The sequence below is a fragment of the Cynocephalus volans genome, chromosome 10, assembly GCF_027409185.1.
Source record: "Cynocephalus volans isolate mCynVol1 chromosome 10, mCynVol1.pri, whole genome shotgun sequence".
Taxonomy (NCBI): domain Eukaryota; kingdom Metazoa; phylum Chordata; class Mammalia; order Dermoptera; family Cynocephalidae; genus Cynocephalus; species Cynocephalus volans.
This window is the reverse complement of record NC_084469.1, coordinates 26059243-26080926: the sequence shown is the minus strand read 5'-3', so window position 1 is coordinate 26080926 and position 21684 is coordinate 26059243. Positions and strand designations below refer to the sequence as shown.

General features: G+C 44.0%; 1 protein-coding gene across 1 annotated transcript in view; it reads left to right on the top strand.

Annotated features, from left to right (window-relative positions):
- The window catches only part of FAM222B (family with sequence similarity 222 member B), a 69426-nt gene extending 49482 nt beyond the window's left edge, over nucleotides 1-19944 (top strand). The window contains exons 2-3 of the mRNA XM_063112773.1: nucleotides 9373-9494; nucleotides 16701-19944. Of these exons, the coding sequence (XP_062968843.1) occupies nucleotides 9413-9494; nucleotides 16701-18307 (1689 nt within the window). The 5' untranslated portion in view covers nucleotides 9373-9412 and the 3' untranslated portion in view covers nucleotides 18308-19944. The remainder of the gene's footprint in view (nucleotides 1-9372; nucleotides 9495-16700) is intronic.
- The last annotated feature ends 1740 nt before the right edge of the window (nucleotides 19945-21684 follow it).

Below are 21684 nucleotides of genomic sequence, written 5' to 3'. Positions count from 1 at the left end.
TTTGCTAGTATTTTATTGAGGATTTTTGCATCTATATTCATCAGGGATATCGGCCTGTAGTTTTCTTTTTTGGTTATATCTTTACCTGGTTTTGGTATCAGGATGATGTTTGCTTCATGGAATGAGTTGGGGAGATTTGCATCTGTTTCAGTCTTTTGCAATAGTTTGTAAAGAATCAGTGTCAATTCCTCTTTGAATGTTTCGTAAAATTCTGCTGTGAATCCATCTGGTCCTGGGCTTTTCTTTGTTGGGAGCCTTCTGATAACAGCTTCAATCTCCTTTATTGTTATTGGTCTGTTCAGATAATCTATGTCTTCATGGCTCAGTTTTGGGAGCTTGTGTGTGTCCAGAAATTTATCCATTTCCTCCAGATTTTCGAATTTGTTGGCATATAGTTGTTTATAGTAGTCTCGAATGATTCCTTGTATTTCAGATGAATCAGTTGTAATATCACCTTTTTCATTTCTAATTTTTGTTATTTGAATCTTCTCTCTTCTTTTTTTTTTAGCCATGCTAATGGTTTGTCAATTTTATTTAGCTTTTCAAAAAACCAACTTTTTTGATTCATTGATCTTTTGTATTGTTTTTTGGGTTTCAGTTTCATTAAGTTCTGCTCTGATCTTAATGATTTCTTTCCATCTGCTAACTTTAGGTTTGGATTGTTCTTGTTTTTCTCGTTCTTTAAGGTGAAGTGTTAGGTTGTTCACTTGCCATCTTTCCATTCTTCTGAGGTGAGCATTTAATGCAATAAATTTCCCCCTTAATACTGCTTTTGCAGTATCCCACAGGTTTTGGTATGATGTATCATTATTTTCATTAGTTCCAGTAAATTTTTTGATTTCCTGCTTGATTTCCTCTTCGACCCATATGTCATTAAGTAGAATGCTGTTTAATTTCCATGTGTTTGTATAGTTTCCAGAATTTCGTTTGTTATTGATTTCTAGTTTTAATCAATTGTGGTCTGAGAAAATACATGGGATAATTCCAATTTTTTTGAATTTGTTGAGACTTGATTTGTGACCTACTATGTGATCTATCCTGGAGAATGATCCATGTGCTGATGAGAAGAATGAATATTCTGAGGTTGTTGGATGGAATGTTCTGTAGATATCTGCCAGGTCCACTTGGTCTAGATTATTGTTTAGATCTTGTGTTTGTCTGCTGATTCTTTGTCTAGATGATCTGTCTAATATTGACAGTGGGGTGTTCAGGTCCCCTGCTATTATGGTATTAATGTCTATTTCCTTCTTTAGGTCTAATAGAGTTTGTTTTATAAATCGGGCTGCTCCAACATTGGGTGCGTACATATTTATGATTGTTATGTCTTCTTGATGGATCAGTCCTTTTATCATTACATAGTGTCCCTCATTGCCTCTTTTTATGGTTTTTAGTTTAAAGTCTATTTTTTCAGATATAAGAATAGCTACTCCAGCTCGTTTTTCTTTTCTGTTTGCATGGTAAATCTTTTTCCATCCTTTCACTCTTAGTCTATGTGAGTCTTTATGGGTGAGGTGGGTCTCTTGAAGGCAGCATATAGTTGGGTCCTCCTTTTAAATCCAGTCAGCCAGTCTGTGTCTTTTGATTGGAGAATTTAATCCTTTTACATTAAGAGTTGTTATTGAAAAGTGTTGATTTATTCCTAGCATTTTATTGATTATTGTTTGGTTGTCTTAGGTGTCTTTTGTTCCTTGCTTTCTGATTTACTGTTTGTTTTCCGTGTTTGTTGGTTCCTTAGGTTGTAGATAGCCTTTTTGTTTGTTTTCTCTTCATGAATGCCATTTTTATTATACTAGTGGGTTTTGACTTTTCTTGGGTTTTCATGGCAGTGGTAGTTATTTTTCAGGGACCAAACCCAGTACTCCCTTGAGAATTTCTTGTAAGGGTGGTCGTGTGGTGGTGAACTCCCGCAGTTTTTGTTTGTCTGAGAAATATACTATTTGCCCTTCATTTTGGAAGGATAGCCTTGCAGGGTAGAGTATTCTTGGCTGACAATGTCTGTCTTTTAGTATTTTGAATATATCATCCCATTCCTTTCTGGCTTTTAGGGTTTGTGATGAAAAGTCTGATGTTAGCCTGATCGGGGCTCCCTTATAGGTGATTTGACACTTCTCTCTTGCAGATTTTAAGATTCTCTCTTTGTCTTTGAGTTTTGCCAATTTGACTATAACATGTCTTGGAAAAGACCTTTTTGGGTTGAATACTTTTGGAGATCATTGAGCTTCTTGGATCTGAAGATCTGTGATTTTTCCTATACCTGGGAAGTTTTCTGCCACTATTTTGTTGGATATGTTTTCAATGCAATCTCCATTTTCCTCCCCTTCTGGAATACCCATGACTCGGATATTTGAGCACTTAAGGTTGTCTGATATCTCTCTCAGATTTTCTTCAATGCCTTTGATTCTTTTTTCTTTTTCTTTTCTTTTCTTTTTGTCTGCTTGTGTTATTTCAAACAGCCCATCTTCAAGTTCAGAGGTTCTTTCTTCAACTTCTGCAAGCCTGCTGGTGTAAACTCTCTGTTGTGTTTTTTATTTCGCTGAATAACTTCTTCAGTTCGGCAATTTCTGCTATATTTTTTTTCAGGACATTGATTTCCTTGTACATTTCCTCTTTCAGGTCCTGTATACTTTTCCTCGTTTCATCATGATGTCTAGCTGAGTTTTCTTGTATCTCATTCAGTTTCCTTAGAATTATCACTCGAAATTCCTTTTCAACCATTTCAAGGGCTTCTTGTTCTATAGGATCTAGAGCTTGAGAGGAGTTATCCTTTGGTGTTGCACTTTCTTGATTTTTCGTATTTCTGGTATCTTTTCTTTGATGTTTATTCATTGTGGCAGGGGGTTTCACAGTCCACAGGTTAGACACTATTGACTGTCTAAGGTGTTGCTGTGGTTGCCAATTTGGTATGGCTACCTCAGTGACTGCTCAGTTGGCCACTAGTGCCTTGCGTGTGTGGTTGCCTTGGGTCTTGGGCCTCTCCAGGGAGCCACCTCTCTGGTCAGCTTGGACTCTTCCGGGCTGCTGGATCACAGGGCGGTACCGCAGGGTGTGTGGTCTCTGCTGAGCTTCCACCTCCTGTGCTGGACTTCTTGTTCCATGCGCTCTGGCCCGGGCTGCTGGGATGCGTCGAGGCACCGCAGAGCGTGTGGTCTCTGCAGAGCTTCGCCTTCCGCTGCAGGATGTCTCCCTGCTCTGTGCATGCTAGGCCGGGCTTGGGATGGAGCCGGGTGGCGGCGGTGAAGCCTACCTGCTGCTGGATTGCGGGGCGGCGGCCCCCCCACAGAGAGTGTGGACTCTACGAAGCTTCTGTTTCCCTTGTTGGACGTCTCTGTGCTCTGTACGCATTGGGCTGGGCTGCTGGGTCGCACGGCAGCAGTGTGGTCCCCGTGGAGTTCCCCCCTCCCCTGCCAGACGTCTCCCTTCTCTGAGTGCACTAGGCCGGGCTGGGAATGGAGCCGGGTGCCTGCAGTGAAACCTACCTGCTGGATCACGCAGTGGCAGCCCCACAGGGTGTGTGGTTTTTCTGCGGAGCCTCTGCCTCCCTTGCCGGACGTCTCCCCACTCTGTGCCCACTGGGCTGGGCTGGGAATGGAGCTGGGTGGCAGCGGTGAAGCTTATCTACTGGATCGTGCGACGGCGGCCCCGCAGGGCATGTGGTCTCCACGGAGCTTCTGCCTCCCCCGCTGGATGTCTCCTCGTTCCATATGCACTTGATGTTATGTTTTTATAGTTTAAATTGGTTGATTTGTGGGAGAGAGTGACGCTAGGGACCATCTATTCTGCCATCTTGACCGGAAGTCTCTTTTATTTTTAAAAGCAGTATTTTTATATAAGTTTTTGACTCATAGACAAGAAGACTTACTCAGAGATATTGATGATTCTATTTTTCTTGTGGCTGGCCGGTACAGGGAACTGAACTCTTGACCTTGGTGTTACAAGGCTGCACTCTAAACAACTGAGCTAACTGGCCAGCCCTGATAATGACTTCTAATTAATGCAGTTTCTCAATGTTAATCATAGTCTTTCTCTCTCTCTCTCTCCTTTTTTTTTGTTGGCTGGCTGGTATGGGGATCTGAACCTTTGACCTTGGTGTTGTAACACTGTGCTCTAACAACTGAGCTAACTGGCATATTCTCTTAAGATGCATGTATTCAGGATTTTCACTACTGCATGAGTCTTATAAAGTGGAGTCAAATATCGAGTGTAACATTTTCTTTCTTTACCTGGGGCTCAGAGATGACACTGCTCCCAATTTCACTTTTTAATTACAGTCCATAAATGGCAGGTTTAAATTTTTGAACTACAGCTTAAATCAGAAACTAGGCTATTCAACAAACCTGGGTCTTTTTTGAAGGGGTTGAGGGAGTTTGAAGGTGGGGCTTGAAGTCTGGGAAAGGAAAGCAGGAGAGAACCAAGGAAGAAATACTGGAAGGCACTAGATTGTAGGTGGTGAGACTATACTGGGAAGTGAGATCTGTAGAGATCCTTTCACCCCCCAAGGAAAAATTCCTTTGCCAAAACTTTATCTTCTCTCCCCTCCTTTTCCCACCAAAAAATACGTGAGGAAGAATCTTCCTCTTTTACCTACCCTTCAGTGGTCTTAAACATAAGTAGGAACAAGCAACACAAATACAGCTGAGGTTTTCCTACTGGCACACACCTGCCCTGAGGCAGAGATGGTCCTTTATCAGATCCACCCAAGAAAGCAGAGAGAGTGATATTACAACTGTAATAAAACCTCTAGAAGTCTGACAGAGGCAAGGCCAGAAGAAGAGATGAAAGTACTTTTGAATTTTCCCAATGGGGCAAGAGTTTGTTCCTTAATTAGAGATAGTCTAGGTAATGCTAGCACTTGTGCAGGTGCCCCAGGAGAGTTTGAACACCTTGGTTCTGTGTGCGCTCTGATACTGTAGTCTCCTGCCCTTTAGGTAGCAGACCTAGCATACCAGCTGGTGGTAGAGAAGCTGACTGAGAGCTCACAGAGAGGCTCTGCCAAGATCTTTTTGTCTTTCTCTGTGATGTCTGTAACTCACTTGGCCTGCTCCAGGTTACTTGATTCTGTTCAGAAGTCAAGAATTGAGTTTTGAGGCACTTTCAGAAGGTAATGCTAGTGTTGATTTCTGGGTCTAATTGTGCTTCTGGAAATATTAGCTGTAAAATTATATTGGAATTTATGTCTAAGAAAAAGCCAGATGGTAATCAAAATGTGTGGGTGGTTTAAGTTTTTAAATGAGAGGCCTGCACTCATCCGCCAGGCCTCTAGAGAAGTGCTTTATACTGACATCTCTGCTTTTTAGAATGGGTTCTGGAGAGACGTTGCTTTCTTCCTCCATTTCATCAACAACCCTGGCGACCTTACCACAGTCCAAGTCCATAACCTTCCTTTCCTAGCAGGACCTGATTCTTGACTTCAGTGAAACTAGTCAAGGGTCTTGAAGACTTACTTAGTACTGGAGGCAATCTTTTGGAAAGGATGGCAGATGGATCCCAGAACTCTTAAGAAAGGGTCACAAATTAGAGGCTGTGCTCTTAGCAGGTGTAATAATGCCAGTAAGAGCCCAAGAGTACACTCTAGATTTGCTGGATAGTTCTTGTTGGACATAATCATGGAGGACCCCAAGCTCTGGTATCTTTCTCATTCACTCGTTCCCTCCTGCCCAAACTAAAAATTGGTTTTCTGGAGTTTTTATGGAATTCACTCCTTATTTTTACTGTTTTCTTTACTGTCAGTAAATCCACTAATGTCTCTCTGCCACAGTTTAACTGGTTTGATTCTCTCTTCAGTTCTTCCTATTGAAATCCAAAAGTATGGCTTAAGGGGCAGTGTTACAGTCATCTTTAGAATCCACGCTCCCTACTCATCTCTTGGTTGCAGGCATCAGGATTTAATAGGCATATCCGAGATTGTGGTGTCATTCACAGATTGGTTTCTTCCAAAAAGCACGGGAGTGAAAGTGGTATCTGCAAGACAACTGAGTAAATGTGTTCTTTGTACCTCCGTCATCAGAATATCAACTATCCAAATGTGAATATTTCTTAAGGTTTGAGGTTTTGGTTTATAAGTTAATTTTTTCCCTTATTTTAAAATTATTTATAAAAATAATGTTAAGTACCAAAGTTTTAGAGTATTTCCTTCCAGTCTTTTAAAGCTGGTGGTGGAGGGGGAATGGTGTTGTTATTTTATATGTTGTAAAATACTAAATATATTTTTCTATCTTGCTTTTTTTCACTTAACATTGACACATCCGATCTCCCTACTGACCAGCCACCCCCCAAAAAGAAAACATTGACACAAATTTTAAATGTAAAAACAGGACTGTAATCATGATCTAGCTTCCTTCCTCAGTTATTCCTATAGACGTATATCACCTTCCAAAATTATAAAAAGTAGTACTCCATGGAGTCTGCAATATGTGACTGAGGCAGACTGGAAAGTCCAAGAAAAGTACTAATTTTTTTTTTTTTTGGCAGCTGGCGTGTATGGGGATCTGAACCCTTGACCTTGATGTTATAACACTATGTGCTATCCAACTGAGCTAACCAGTCAGCCCCTTTTCTGGTTTGTTCATAAGGTCATCTCTACTCTATCTACCCTTGGATGTAGCATTCTTCTTTATCTATCTTCCCCTTCAGAAGGCCAAGATGGGAGTTTTACTAGCTAGGGAGTATCATTACCTCCTCTCCTCTTACATATATATACATATGTGTATATATATGTATATGTGTGTATGTGTGTGTGTGTATATATTTTTTCCATCATTGCCTATTAATCATAGCCATTGCGAACCTTAGAACCTACTGAATGTACTGTTTAAAGTTGAACTGATGCAGTCTGGAGTTAGAGAATAAGCACAGGCTTTGTAGAAAGTCAAAACCAGGTTTTCAATCTTGGACTCTGCCAGCATTAATAGATTAGTGACATATATATATATTAAATGACAAACCTTAAGAAACTGATAACAATGTGCCATTTATGCAGTTAATAATTATTTATAGAGAGGCTATTAAGTACTAGATGCTATTTTAGATGCTTTTCTAGATACAATAATGAACAAAACAAACCCAGTGTCTGTTTTAAAGGAGTTTATATTCTAGTGGGGTGGGGAGAGATAGACATAAAACAGGTGGTAATGATGGTGGTAAAGAGTGAGGGAAATAAGGGTGCTGTTTTAGATAGGCAGGTCAAAGAAGCCCACCTTCTTAGGAAGTGACATTCAAGCAGAAATCCGAATGAAGTGAGGGAGCTAGAAAGACAGGCAGATATCTGGGGCAGGAGCATTCCAGGTAGAGGGAATGTAAGTACAAAGCCCTGAGGTGGGAGTGTGCTTGGCTTGTTGAAGGATCTGCAAGGAGACCACTGTGGCTGGAAGTAGATTCAGGAAAAAGGGACTGGGTAGGTTAGAAGATGAGGTCAGAGGTAGTAGTGACAGATCACGGAGGGCCTCGGGGTTCATGTTAGGATTTTGTATTCTAAGTGAGATGGAAGTCATTGGAGATATTTGAGCTACTATGACTTTCAATTAAAAAAGTAAATTAATTCTAGCTGCTGTCTGGAGAATAGAGTGGTTGATAAGGCAAAGGTGAAATAGACCATTTAGAAGGCCGTTGTTGTAATCAAGGCTACAAATGATGAGATGACAAGTGAGGTTTATTACCTATCTCCAAGAAAGATTGGGAGACCCAATTGAGAAAATATCACTGAAGACCCCCCCATACATCCCATTTCACAGTATTAGCCTCCAGTGTAAATTAATTCCCTTCCTTTCCTTAAGAGTTTGCCCTCAGCTATATGAGGACCATACAGGAGAGGTTATTAAATAGACATCAGCATTCACAAGGGAAGGGATTGTAAACAGTACCTCAGTCTCTTGTTCCAACAAAAGACCTTTTATTTCTTAAGTCACTGCAGTTGCACACTGTTCATTCTGTTATCCCACCCACCAGAGACCTAAAAAGACTGAATCTGTGCCAGAATTCTTGTGCAGCTCTATTCATATTGAGACATTCAATCGTCAGTTCTTTCTGCAGTTGCTATCTAAGACACAGTTTGAGCAGCCTCTTTTACAAAATATCTTTTCAGCTACCTGGTCTTGCAGGCTGGAACTCTCTGATACTCATCATGACAAGGTAGTTTCACATACCTTAGAGCCTTCTGAGGGAAATAAAGAGGTTTTGTGGCTTTTGTTTAACATTGGAGCTTTTCCCCACTCCTTTTTTGTTGTGATCTAAATTTGTAATATGCCACCTTGATTTCTGGGTTTCGCAGTATGGGAAGGGAAGTTCATGTATTTTACTACATTCTACTTATTTTAGAAAAGCTTATTCCTGGTACACAAGGAACTTGCGTTATTGACAGGACTTCCATCGCTAAGGAAGATCACGTCAATGTCGGCTTGCTTGGGCTGTGTATATCTTATTGGTAAATATCACTGATGAAACCCATGCCATCTTGACATAATGTCAGGATCGCCTGCCCAGGAGAGGACTGCTGGCAGCCTACTACTACCTCCTTGCTTTACTCTGGAAGCAATGTTTTTTTTTTTTCCTTTCCTTTTTTGGGTCCAGGAGGTCTAATTGTGTAATAGGCAATAGGAAGAGTGAATTCCCAGAAATCTACAAATAGAATTTACTTTAACAGTGGTTATAGGCTGATCAGTTAGCTTAGTTGGTTAGAGCATAGTGCTGATAACACCAAGGTCCAGGGTTTGATCCCTGTACTGGCCAGCCACCAAAACAAAACAAAACGAAACAGTGGTAAGTTGTGCCTCCTAGGATGTTTTGCTCCTTCTTTCTTTAGAAAGTGAGTTCAGGGCTGGCCAATTAGGTCATTTGGTTAGAGCATGGTGCTGATAACACCAAGGTCAAGGGTTTGGATCCTCTTACCAGCCAGCCATCAAAACCAGGAATAAACAAATAAATAATAAAATAAAGTGAATTCAGATTACTGGATCACAAATCAGACTTTGGGTACCATTGCAAGCTGTATACTGTACTGCCCCTGGAAATGTCTGACTGCCCTGGCCCCCAAGCAGGACTGTAAATAGACCTAGTCAGGCCCTGTGAGGGCTGGCTTTCTTCAGGAACACCAAGACCTTACAAATCCACCTGTATTTTCCAATTATTGGTGTGAATAGGTATTTTCCAGTTTTTATTTCTTCCACCCACTCATCTGTGCTGACTGAAATATCATTTTAGCCATAGTAATAGTTAGCAAATTGTTGCTACAGATAAAGATATATTTTCAACCAACATGCTGCTAATTAAATTGCTTATCTTTCTAAACTTGGGCTTCTATTGCTTATATCCCTATGTCCTTGATATTTTCCTTGAATGAGGTGCCTTGTGTTCCATGACCTTATTTTTTGTTTATTACAGTGTGAACCACTGCCCCATGTTGTGTTGATGCCAGTCTGCCATGCTAGCCTGTCTACCAGGGCCAGGTGACCTGTCCTTTCAGCTTCTTTCTCACACGCAGATGAACACTGGACTTCAGAAATGTAAGTAATCTGGATCCTAGGACAGGATGTGTGATCCTTTATTTTGTCTCTACATTTGTGCTATCCCAGAGGCTCGTCTGGAGTCCATTAACCTTGAATTTTGGGACTCCAAGGTATTCTTCAGCAGAGACAGCAGGAAAGCAGCTGCAGAGGCTCTACCTGTCAGCAGTGTGAGACACTTTTCTGATCAGAGAGATGCTCTTAAATACTAAAATTCCCCCGTGTATATCATCTTAATTTTAATTGTTGCTGATAGTTTTCTGTTGAGCTACAAAGCTATATGGAACTTTACAGGAGATATATATATATATGTATGTACACACACACACACACACATCACCTTTCAAAAAGGTGTTTCAGTGTGAACTCCCATGAGGAGTTGAAAGAAAACTCGCAGTCCAGATTACTTACTGTGTCTCTGAAGTAAACTGTTTACACTGTTCTTATGTTTTGAACTCTGAGTATACGCTACCATGGAAACAGACAGTTCTCTTTGGCTTTGCTGTCTGCCTTCTGAGTCAGTGTGACTTCAGTTCACAGCAAGTAAAGGAGCTTTTGCCCCCAGAAGGGATGGGGAGCTAACTTTCTCAGTCTGAGTATTTTCCTGCTAATATACTTTCCACAAGATTGAGCCTTTGAGATCTCTCTGTTAGATTCCTGTCTTAACTGACTGGAATTGGGGTTTTATACTTCATATTTTCCCAGATTCCTACACTACCGTTCATGATATACAAGAAAAGATTCTGTTCCTTGCTCATTACCATGTGTAGTATCTTCAAGTATAAAAACAGCCCTAAATTTGGAATAAACCTCCCTTTCAGAGCAAAAGAAGGAGAAACCAGTGAAGCAGTTATGCTTCCCTGTTAGTAGGAAAGGGTGCTTCAGCACCTTACTTGAATCCTTTATGACAGGGGTTGGCACATTTTTTCTGTAAAGGCCAGATAGCAAGTATTTTTAGCTTTGTGGGCCATATGGTCTCTCTTGCATCTACTCAGCCCTGCTGTTGTAGGGCAAAGGCAGCCATAGACAATATATAAGCAAATAAGTATGGCAGTGTTCCATTAAAACTTTTTACAAAACACACAGTAGCTGGACTTGGCATGAAGGCTGTAACTTGCCGACCCATGCTCTATGAGATGGTCATAAGTTAAGATTGTCTAGCCTCTTGACTTCATTTCTTTGAGGGAGTATAAGACTCAGAGCCTGGCTAGTTCTGGCTTTTGGCTGATGAATTCAGCTCTGTGTAATGACAAATCTGAAGGTGACAGTCGTCCTTCGACAGCTGCCTGACACAATAGGCAAGCTCTGCTATATCAGCCTTCCTAACCTAGCCTTTCTCTTAAATGATAATTGGGTGATGAAGTTGTATGGGCTCCCTGGCCACCCAGATCAGCATACTAACTGCATTGTGCCTAGTTCTGGGCTTCCAGGGACAGACTGGAAAGGGAGTATTCTTGGAGGCATACAATAAGATGATAAAGGGAAACTCAGTCTCTTTCTTCTAGGTTCTTTAACACACACTGACAGCTTCTGACAGAGATGTATCAAGAGAAGAGCTGTTTGGGAGGGGAGGCAAATTGACAGCTTTATCTCAGTGCTGACCTTAGATCTCCACTCTCTAGACTTTAGATCTCCCCACAGTAGCCTCCAAATAGCCTCTGCCTACCACTGTCCCTAAATCTGGATTCAAGAATTGAGATATCCTTCTTCCCTGTTTTCAGCTCACGTATCTGTGTGGGGGACAGTGTATTCGATCCCTTCAGATTCTCTATGTTGCTGTCCTTACATACACTCAAATCTTTGCAGAAGAGAGGGCTTAATGGTGTTTTTAAGCTTGCCTGCTTTTTTCTCTCCTCCCCCAAAATGTGTAAGAAAAAAATTCTGTCATAGCTGTTAGCATTAAACATTTGCCTTTAAGGTGAAATGGAGCATAAGCTGTCTCCTTTGAGATCCAATAGCCAAGCAGCTGCTCAGAGCCCAGGCCCATCAGCTATAGGGACCTTAAAAGCAGTTTTGTGACTGTCATATGCAACTTTTCCCTACCTACCTTAGGGGGTCTTATAAATTGCTGGGAAACACAAAGCTTGGAATCTGACGGGTGGGGCACAGGTATTTATAGCTTAAAGTGCTTTATATTATAACACTTTAAGGTAGGAGAGATGGGCCAGGGATCAGGAGATGGGATATATGGTTTCGTGGCCCAGCACTGTGAATTATCCGGCTAATGGCTTTTCCCCAGGCTTCAGCTGCCATGTGTTCAGAATTACAGGATTAGGGCTGGCCCGTGGCTCACTTTGGGAGAGTGTGGTGCTGACAACACCAAGTCAAGAGTTAAGATCCCCTTACCGTTTATCTTTTGGGAAAAAAAAAAAAAAAGGAATTACAGGATTGATCCCGTCTAACTCTTTTTCTCTTCTCCCCTTCCTTTTCTATGTATGTAGGAGAGTGTGATATGTTTCCTTCCTAATTGTGTAATTTGTTGTAAGGCAGGCTGAATTAAAGAACATCATGGCTGTGGGTGGGTCCTGTGCTTGGTAGAGGACCACAGCTGGGGTTAGGTGGATGCCCTCCTGGAGCTTTTCTTTTAGAGTTTTAGCTATTTTGGAACTCTGCACTTGGAAATTTTGTTTTCCTCTGACCCATCTTTTCCCAATGCCCCAGAAAATGTGATTTTGACTTTTTTTCTTTCTTAACCTCAAGCCTCTACTCCTTATTTCCCCACCTCAGGATCAGGTATAATAATAGAGGCTCAGTAAATGTATACTGTGTGAATGGCTGAAATAATTAAAGGTCCTTGGTCCTCAAACCGTCATTGATTCTTTCATTCATTCATTCTTTTTTTTTTTTTTTTTTTTTTTAAAAGATGACCGATAAGGAGATCTTAACCCTTGACTTGGTGTTGTCAGCACCACGCTCTCCCATGAGAGCTAACCAGCCATCCCTATATAGAGATCCGAACTCGTGGCCTTGGTGTTATCAGCACCACACTCTCCCAAATGAGCCACGACCTGGCTCTCTCAAACCAACTTTTTTTTTTTTTTATTTCCCCACCCTCTCAAACCATCTTTTGCATAACAACTTTGACATCCCTGATGGCAGAGCCTTTGGGGTCCTGGGACAAATGCCTAAACTACCATTTACTGTTTCTTTATATGTATATCTGCCCCCTAGTGGAGGGGCCTAGAAATGGCCTAGTGACTGGATAAGCTCATAGAAATATTTGTTGAGTGCTTACTGTGTCCAGGCACTATATTGAGTGTTTTTACATATATTATCACTTATTCCTCAGTAATTCCATATGGGAGACTCTCTTATTTTTCTTTTAAGGATGAGGCATAGAGGACTTGTCACTTCCCAGTGTCACATGACTGTTCAGTCACTGGTCAGATTCCAAAACCTATGTTTGCAACACACTGCCTGTGCCTCTCCACACAGTGATATAGGTTCCTGCTACATATGCCACCCATGTCTTCTGACTTCAAAACAGAAGGGTAAAAAGTGGGGAAGACTGGATTCAGGCAGATTTTTTCCCTCCAGTTCCTGAAGTAGACAACAGTGCTTTCTGCTACATTTGACTCTCAGGCTCAAGGCCAGGGGATTCTGCAGTTGGGGCTTCCTTGGTCAGGTTGCTTTTTCCTCCCTGTGGGTAGATTCAACCAACCTACCATTCTTTTTTTTTACCCCTAAAAGATGACCAGTAAGAGGATCTTAACCCTTGACTTGGTGTTGTCAGCACCACGCTCTCCAAGTGAGGTAACCGGCCATCCCTATATAGGGATCTGAACCCATGGCCTTGGTGTTATCAGCACCGCACTCTCCCGAGTGAGCCACAAGCCGGCCCCCAAACCTATCATTCTTGAATAATAACTATCGACAATCATGGTTTCTGTTGACATAGCATTTTCCTCTTCATTTAATCTCTTGATTTTAGTAATTCTGTGAAGTAGGAGAGCAGGGAATGTCCCTGTTGATAAATGAGGAATGACTGAGACTCTCAGTAGGCAGATGATGAAGCCAATGCTTGTATCCAGATCTCTTTAACATTTTTCTAACCATAGATTCCCTGTTCTCTACACTGCCTTATGTCTCTGTTAATGATACCATTGGTACAAGATATTTAAGTAAGTTGCTTGCAAAGCTGTGGTATCTGTGTTGGCTATGCAGTTAGCGGAATATGTTACAGAAGAAAGAAAGGTGCCAGAGTGCCTGCATGGGGGCTGTGATAAGAAAGTGTTCAGAAGAATTTGTGTTTTGTTGTTGTTGTTTAAGGGTTTGGCTTATGTCTGGTTTATGAGGTGGGTGGTGCTGTATTCCTGAGGGTGCACTCTTTCTTTTCAATATACTCATCTCATCCTTGGGGTTCTTCCTTAAAAAAAGTATGTTCACCTTCTCCACCTTCATTTCCCTTTAATTCTGATTCCTTTGTTTGACTGCGCTCTTACCAGTTACTAACACAGTGCAGACGGGATAGAGAGAAACTAATCAATGTAAGTGTCCCATTCCACACTCCTGAATGAGGCCAAGCTACCTTCTTGCTAGAACAAACCAACCTGAGAGTTGGCACTGACTTGAACAAAGGAACTTTCTTGTTCAGCTCTTTGGTTCACCAGTACCACTGTCTCTTAGATTTCAAGGAGAGAAGCCCACCAACATGGAGGTAGGATAGAGGGAAAACCAGAGGCAGACCTTTATTTCCTGTCTGAACTAATAAAACCCAGCAGCTTCTCACTCCCATTCCTCAGCTGTAAAATTTGTGTTTTGTTGTAGTTTAAGGGTTGGGCTTTTTTTTTTTTTTTTTTTTTTTTTTTTTTTAAAAGATGACCGGTAAGGGGATCTTAACCCTTGACTTGGTGTTGTTAGCACCACACTCAGCCAGTGAGCGAACCGGCCATCCGTATATGGGATCCGAACCCGGGGCCTTGGTGTTATCAGCATCGCACTCTCCCGAGTGAGCCACGGGCCGGCCCAAGGGTTGGGCTTAAGTCTGGTATGTGAGGTGGGAGGAGGTGCTGTATAGTTACCAAGCATTTACTACATGTCCGCTCTGGGTAAGACACTATGGTAGGAGTGTCACATGATTTTGACTAATCAGACACCTAAGTACAGTGGCTGACTAGGGAAGCTTCTATTGGAATTCTGGTGCCTTCAGTTTAGGGACTATCAGTGATCTCAGACATTCATTCATTCATTTAATCTATCTATCTATCTGTCTGTCTGTCTGTCTATCTTTTTTGCCCAGGAGAATTTAAGGAGGGTCAGAAAATAGCCCCACTTTATGGTGACTGAAGTCAGTTGAGGGTCAGTGGCTTCTAAGAAACAGCAGAACTCAAACTCAGCTCTTAGGGCTTTGACTCTGACCATAGGCAGTGCTACTTAACAGATGGGAGAAAATTTCTGGGTGTCTGCCTCTTCCTTCTTCCTGCTCTCAGTTATCATCATCACATTCATCCTTGAAAGACCTTCCCCAAATTAGCCATTTCAAAAACATTTCATTTATGCATGAGTATCTATTCTGTACTCGTAAATAAAGCAGACCCTTAAACATGTTGGAGTGTCTACTAAGTACAGGGCATTGAGCAAATATTTGAAAGCACAGACCTTTTCCTTTCTGTTCGTACCCTTTTTGCTCAGGTCTCCCTTTTTTAGCATGGGACCAAATCTCCCCCCATTCTGGACTTGAGCTTTCTTTTCCTGCCTCCAAAAACAGCAGTTTCTAAGCAGTTGCTGCCAGCTAACCCCAGCAATGTCAACAAACGGAGGCAGCTGTACCCTTTTTCTTCTAACACACTCAGTAGCCTACTTCTGTTTCATTTGATACCCAGTGACGTGACTTTGAGTGGGGTCTCCTTTGGGCCAAGGCCAGCTGAGGTTACCAGCTGGGCATTTAGTCAGATTAGTCCTTGGTCTATGCTGGCTGCCTTCTACAAGGAGAGGAAATGGGGAGGAGGGAGTCAGCTAGCTGAGCCTGGGCTCCCAGCCAAGCCACTTGCCTTCTGCTTTGGGCAGTTTGTGTACTTACTCATGCAGCAAGCACTTATTAAGCACCTTTTGTGTATACTCAGGGGAGACCCTCCCTCAGAGAGAGGGAGAACAGAGCAGAGACCCTTGAAGGAGACTGGCGTCCTTAAAAAGCTTTTGTTCTCGGAACCTTTTTCTTTTTGACTGGAAGCCTGACATCCGCTGGAGCCCCCTGATGGGAAGCAACAGGAGATGGGAACAAAGAGACTGTTAACATTAATGAGGCACATTGAGTGGGTATTTCCGCAGTCTCCAAAGGAAGGCTGGTTTTTCCTCTTTCTTTTTGGAAAGTGACGGCTGACATGGACCAAATACAGACTATTTTTGGCTCTCAGGACTTAATGATTCCCTGAATCCTTTCTTCTGATTTCTCTCCCTGCTGCCCTGTCATTGTCATCATCCTCCACAAGCAAATAAATAAAGCTTTTTGATCTTCACCCAGTCAGTCAGAGTAAACTGTAAACAAAAATGAACTTGTGACATGGGGATGGGGGAGAGATGTTGACAGCATATTCCTCTGCTCCTGGAAAAGAAGCATCCTGTCCACTGTGCCACAGTGCCCACCCAGTGGCCATGTGCCAACTGCCAAGGCACAGGAGAAGGCTGATGCATCATTGGCCACTGCAGACTGAAGAGTAGTGACTCCGGGTGTCCTCTTTGCCATAGTTCATGGGGAAGGGACTAAATGACCACCAAGGGCCCTGACAAGCACCTCTGCTTAGAACCTTTAACCCCCAGGCAAGCATGGGCTGGTAGGAATTTAGAGAGAGTTCCAGTGCCTGCATTTCTGTGTAGAACTCTCGGTTGCCTCTGTGAGGAATGGCCAAGTTCTGGCTCAAAGATACAAGACTTTGAAAGTTGTTTTGCTCTTCCGATCTTTTTGTTACCTCATTTATAAAATGGGAATCATGATAGTACCTCCTTCCTAAAGCAGTAATGAGGACTACTTGAAGTAGCCTATCCTTAGCACAAGGCCTGGCCCACTGTTAAGTATTTACTAAATGTTAGCAATACTTGCTATTGTGGGGGCTGAGGCAGGTCTAGAATGAAGGCTACATATGACAACCTAGGTATTTCCCCACACCCCCCACCCCAGACCCTGAAAAGGGGCATCTAGAAGGGCTGGTTGGCTTGGCACTGATGAGCTCCCTTTCCCTCTTTGCTCTCCTTCCCCTTCTCTCTCTCTAGGGGACACTACACAGAAAATGAGAACTGCTCACTATCCTACCCCAGCCGAATTGGACGCGTATGCTAAGAAGGTCGCAAACAACCCACTGACTATAAAAATCTTCCCCAACAGTGTGAAGGTTCCCCAGCGGAAACACGTTCGTCGTACTGTGAACGGCCTCGACACGTCAGCTCAGCGCTACAGCCCCTACCCGACTCAGGCTGCCACCAAGGCAGGCCTGCTTGCCATTGTCAAAGTGCCAGCCAAAAGCATACTCAAGGACTTTGACGGCACCCGAGCCCGGTTGCTCCCTGAGGCCATCATGAACCCCCCAGTGGCGCCCTATGCCACTGTGGCACCCAGCACTTTAGCCCACACCCAGGCCCAGGCTCTGGCCCGCCAGCAGGCCCTGCAGCATGCACAGACCCTGGCCCATGCCCCTCCCCAGACGCTGCAGCACCCTCAGGGTATCCCACCACCCCAGGCACTGTCCCACCCTCAGAGCCTCCAGCAGCCTCAGGGCCTGGGCCACCCTCAGCCCATGGCCCCAACCCAGGGCTTGGCCCACCCTCAGGCCCTGGCTCACCAGGGTCTCCAGCACCCCCCCAACCCCTTGCTGCATGGAGGCCGGAAGATGCCAGACTCAGATGCCCCCCCGAATGTGACCGTGTCTACCTCAACTATCCCCCTTTCAATGGCGGCCACCCTGCAGCACAGCCAGCCCCCGGACCTGAGCAGCATCGTGCACCAGATCAACCAGTTTTGCCAGACGAGGGCAGGCATCAGCACTACCTCAGTGTGTGAGGGCCAGATCGCCAACCCCAGTCCCATTAGTCGCAGTCTGCTCATCAATGCAAGCACCCGGGTGTCGACCCACAGCGTCCCCACACCAATGCCTTCATGTGTGGTCAATCCCATGGAGCACACCCATGCGGCCACAGCCGCATTGCCTGCCACAGGTCCTGTCAACCTGCCCACAGGTATCTCTCGAGCCCCCACTGGCTACCCTAGCGACCTGAAGCCAGTCGCCTGGAACCAGCACCAGCTGGCCCACCTGCAACAGATGTGCAGCGAAGCTGGTGGGACGCCAGCCCCTGGCCTGACAGGCAAGCATGCGGCAGGACGCGAGTTGGCAGGGCCTGGCTTTGTGGGCAAGGCCCCTGCCTACCCGCAGGAACTCTGCCTGGCACAGTCCTTCCATCTGAAGCCACCCCTGGAGAAGCCAACCCCATCCCCACCAGTCAATGGCCTGGCAGCCCCACTGGCCTACCCCAATGGTCACTTCTTTCAACCCCTGTGGAACAACATTCTGCCCACTCCCAATAGCGACAGCTCGGGGTCTCAGGACCTCACCATGCCATTCCACAGTGGGCAGCCCACAGGTGCACCCCTCGACTGTGCAGCAGCTCCTGGGGCCCACTACCGAGCGGGGACCGGGGGCGGTCCAGTGGCAAGCCAGAACAGCTTGATGCAAACAGTGGATTACCTAAGTGGGGATTTCCAGCAGGCCTGCTTCCGAGAACAGAGCCTGGCCATGCTGAGCAAGGCCCACCGAGTCCCTGGCAACCGAGCCCCTGATCCCACAGATAGTCGAAGTCTTCATATTCAGCACCCAGGGTATAGATAGGGAGCCCTGGTGCCCTCCACATGCAACACGTTGTACGTCGCCCTCCTAGGTTTAGTCTTAATTTTAAGTAACTGGATAGTTTCAAAGTCTCACTGCTCCAATGTGATCACTCTTAGATGTCTAAGAAAGGAAATTTGGTGGGATCCAGTTGGGGACAGAAAGGTCCTCTCATCCTCCCCTCCAGCAACTTTTGGTTTTATATTAGAACCTAACTTGAACCCTAGGCTTTTCTCTCTGCTGCCTTTCAGTCAGTCCCTCCACCTTGGCCATTTCTGACTGGCCTCCTCCCATCCTTTCCTGAACCTTTGCCTCATCTCCCTTAGGACTGAGGTGTGGGCTAAGGGAAGAGCCCCAGGTGAGGTAGCTGTAGGTGCCCAGGCCCCTAACTAGGCCTCTTCCTGTCTCTCTGTGGGACTAAGAAGCCAGACTTCCCAAGTGCTCTGGAAGCTAATTCCTTATTCACCCAAAGATCTTAAATCAAAACTGACCCAGTCTTCATCTCCTTCCGGCTCCTTTCTATTCCTCAAGGCTTTGTTTTGCATTTACATTTATCCCAGAGCCTCTGTACCTTTCCTTGCCACATGCTTGACCTCAAGGGCATCCTGCAGGTATTTGGCCATAGCCTTGAGATATGGAAAAAAATCTTTGTATTGGCACCTTGGTTCCTGACTCCCCTTTCCAGACCTAGAGAAATGCATTGACCATCCAGGATACCCAAGATTCCTTTCCCACTGCTGCCTCTCCTAACACCTGCTGCCCTCGTGTCCTACACTCTCCTCTCTCAAAAAAAAGAGGCAAAACAAAAAACTCTACTACCTTACTTGAGGAATTAGGTAGGTAAGGGATGATCACATTGGAGATTGGAATTAAAAACACCAAAAAAAAAAAAAAAAAAAGTTAAAATGCATTCAGTTCTCTCTACACTGGCTAAGAATATTGCTCTACACTGTAAGTTTTAAATGTCATGTTTCATATGGATGTAGTGTGATTCTGAGTAGCATTGTGTATGATTGGCCCCACAGGTACATTCACACTCTAGTCACCTCCCTTTGCAACCCCTCAGTTTGAAGAAAGAAAAAGAGGAAAAAAAAAAAAAAAAAAAAAACCAACACAAAGCCTTAAGCTCTTTGAATTATTCCTTTACCAAATGAGCATGGTTCTAACAGCTGGATGGGCCTACATTGGAAACAGCCCCTGCTGTCCCTTGCCTATTCTTAGATCATGCCCTGTCCACTCTATGCGCAGTGTGTTTCATTTTCAAGTGACAATTAGCTAGAAATTTAACACCTTTCTGTAACTTTAAACTTAGATAATGTTTTGTTATAAATTTTTGCACCCTTCTGTTAAATATGCACAGTTGGGCTCTTTTTTTTATTTTCTTTTTTTTTTTTAAACCAAATAAGCCCATACCTTTCCTCTTGTCTTTGGGGAATGTGAGCTAATGTTCTTATTTAAAGTTTCAGGTTTATCTTTACTACCCACTGTTCTTTAGCCAGAAATTCTCTAGTGATCTGAAGCAATGTGACTGAAGACCCGTTTTTAAATTATGTATTGGCAAGTTGCCTTATATTTAAAAAGAAAAAATTCCTGATTGTGTTATGCCAAATGATAGCAACATGAAGTCCTAATTTATTGTTCCCGATTGTCTTCCTGCCGTCTGTGAACACTGGTACCTCCCTGTCCCTGAGCCCTCCAGAGCGCCTGCAGCTTCTGGTGCAATGCCTTCTCCCAGAGTGTTGACCACCATCTCACCCAGGGCCCCCTTCCAACTTCTGCTTTCTGAGTCAAATTTAAAGAGCACCCTTATTCCTTGCTTGATCTCCAAACCAGATATTCTTGCTGTAATTTTTTTCCCCCAATGCCTCTCCCCAAAAGGTGAGCTGCCATTTTAGGAAATTGGACCAGGCACCAACTTGGGGGTTTTTAAAGTCAACCTCAAACCCATCTCTTCCTATGTAGGGGTACAAGTTTCTGAAGCTCTCACTCCCATCCCTAGTCTGCATGGAAAATGTACTGTGATCCCCTTACCCTTCAACTGCCCTCGCCTTTGGTGTGAGATGTTTCCTAGTTCAGCCTGAGTCCTCCCCTTCTGCCAGCCAACCCCAACCAGCAATAAGGGTCCAAACCAGGGCCTCCTATCCACACTTCCTGCCTCCGTCCCACACTACCCCCGGGGAATACCTGGATCCCCAACTCTGTCCACATACTGTAGCATTCATTCTCCATCTCTCTCACCTCACCTGTGGTGGTTTATGGGTGTGATGGGGTTTTTAAGATTATAAACCAGTAAAAAAGAAAAAATTCACCTTTGACCTTGTCCTATTCGTTTAATGCTGTGAATGTTTGAGGTAATTTTTTCTTATAACTGTTTCTAACATGTCTCACTTGCTAGAAGGGGAGTGATTCATTTTTAGGAGGGCCTGTATAGATAGCATTTATCCCACTCAGAATCCCTCCCAACCCATTATCCTAGACTACGTGCTGTGGTGATTGTAGGGCATGGGTAGGCAGTAAAGTCAACCCCTGTAGGGTACCCAGCTGGCCAGTCCTCTCCCCAGGCAGGCCTTAGTGTGGAATTTAATGGGCAAGTATGGTTTGCTGCCCCTTACTGGAGGCCCAGAGTCCTGCCACTTCAAGGCTATCAGTCATTGAGAAATGGGAATCTCGTTTGCTATTAAGCCAACCTAAAACTAAACCTCCCTCTCTCCCTCCCCTTCTCAAACCTTCAATACATTGGAATTTCTGAGAGCCACTAACAGAGGTGGAGGTAATGGGTGCTGTAATCTGCAACATGAAAACTGACACCTCTTTGTGATTGGAATTTTCTCATGTGTTGCGTATTAGAGAATGTTACCTTTCTTGTCTGCAGGGGAAGAAAACCAAAAGAGCTATTTCAATTGCCGTCTTGCCTTTTCTGCTTAGTTTGATGTGATGGAGGGAAAGAAAAGTTCCACAGGATGCGGGATTTAGGGAGGGTGGAATCAGATCCTTGGTAGCAAGAGTCAGCAGGTGGCTTACTGAATGCTCTTTAATGTTCAAAGCATACTCCCTCCTTAGCATGTCCTTGTCTGTGGGGTCCCCTTTAGTAAAAGTGCTTTGCCTCCTTTACTCCTCATGCCACCTCTGTGAAAGAAATCCTTCTTCTGCCTCTGCCAGATGAGACCTGCATTTAGCCTAAGGTCACAGAACTGAACAGTAGACAGGTGAGCCCAGTCTGCCTCCAGAGTGAATGATTCCAGGCTGTGGTGGGTGCTTGGGCATTGCAGCTCACACTTTGAGGCAGAACCTGGCCTGAGTTCTACAAAGCAGTTGTAACTGGCACTGGAATGAGGGTCACGCCTGACAGGCTGGATGAGTGTGGGGTTGACTGCAAAGCC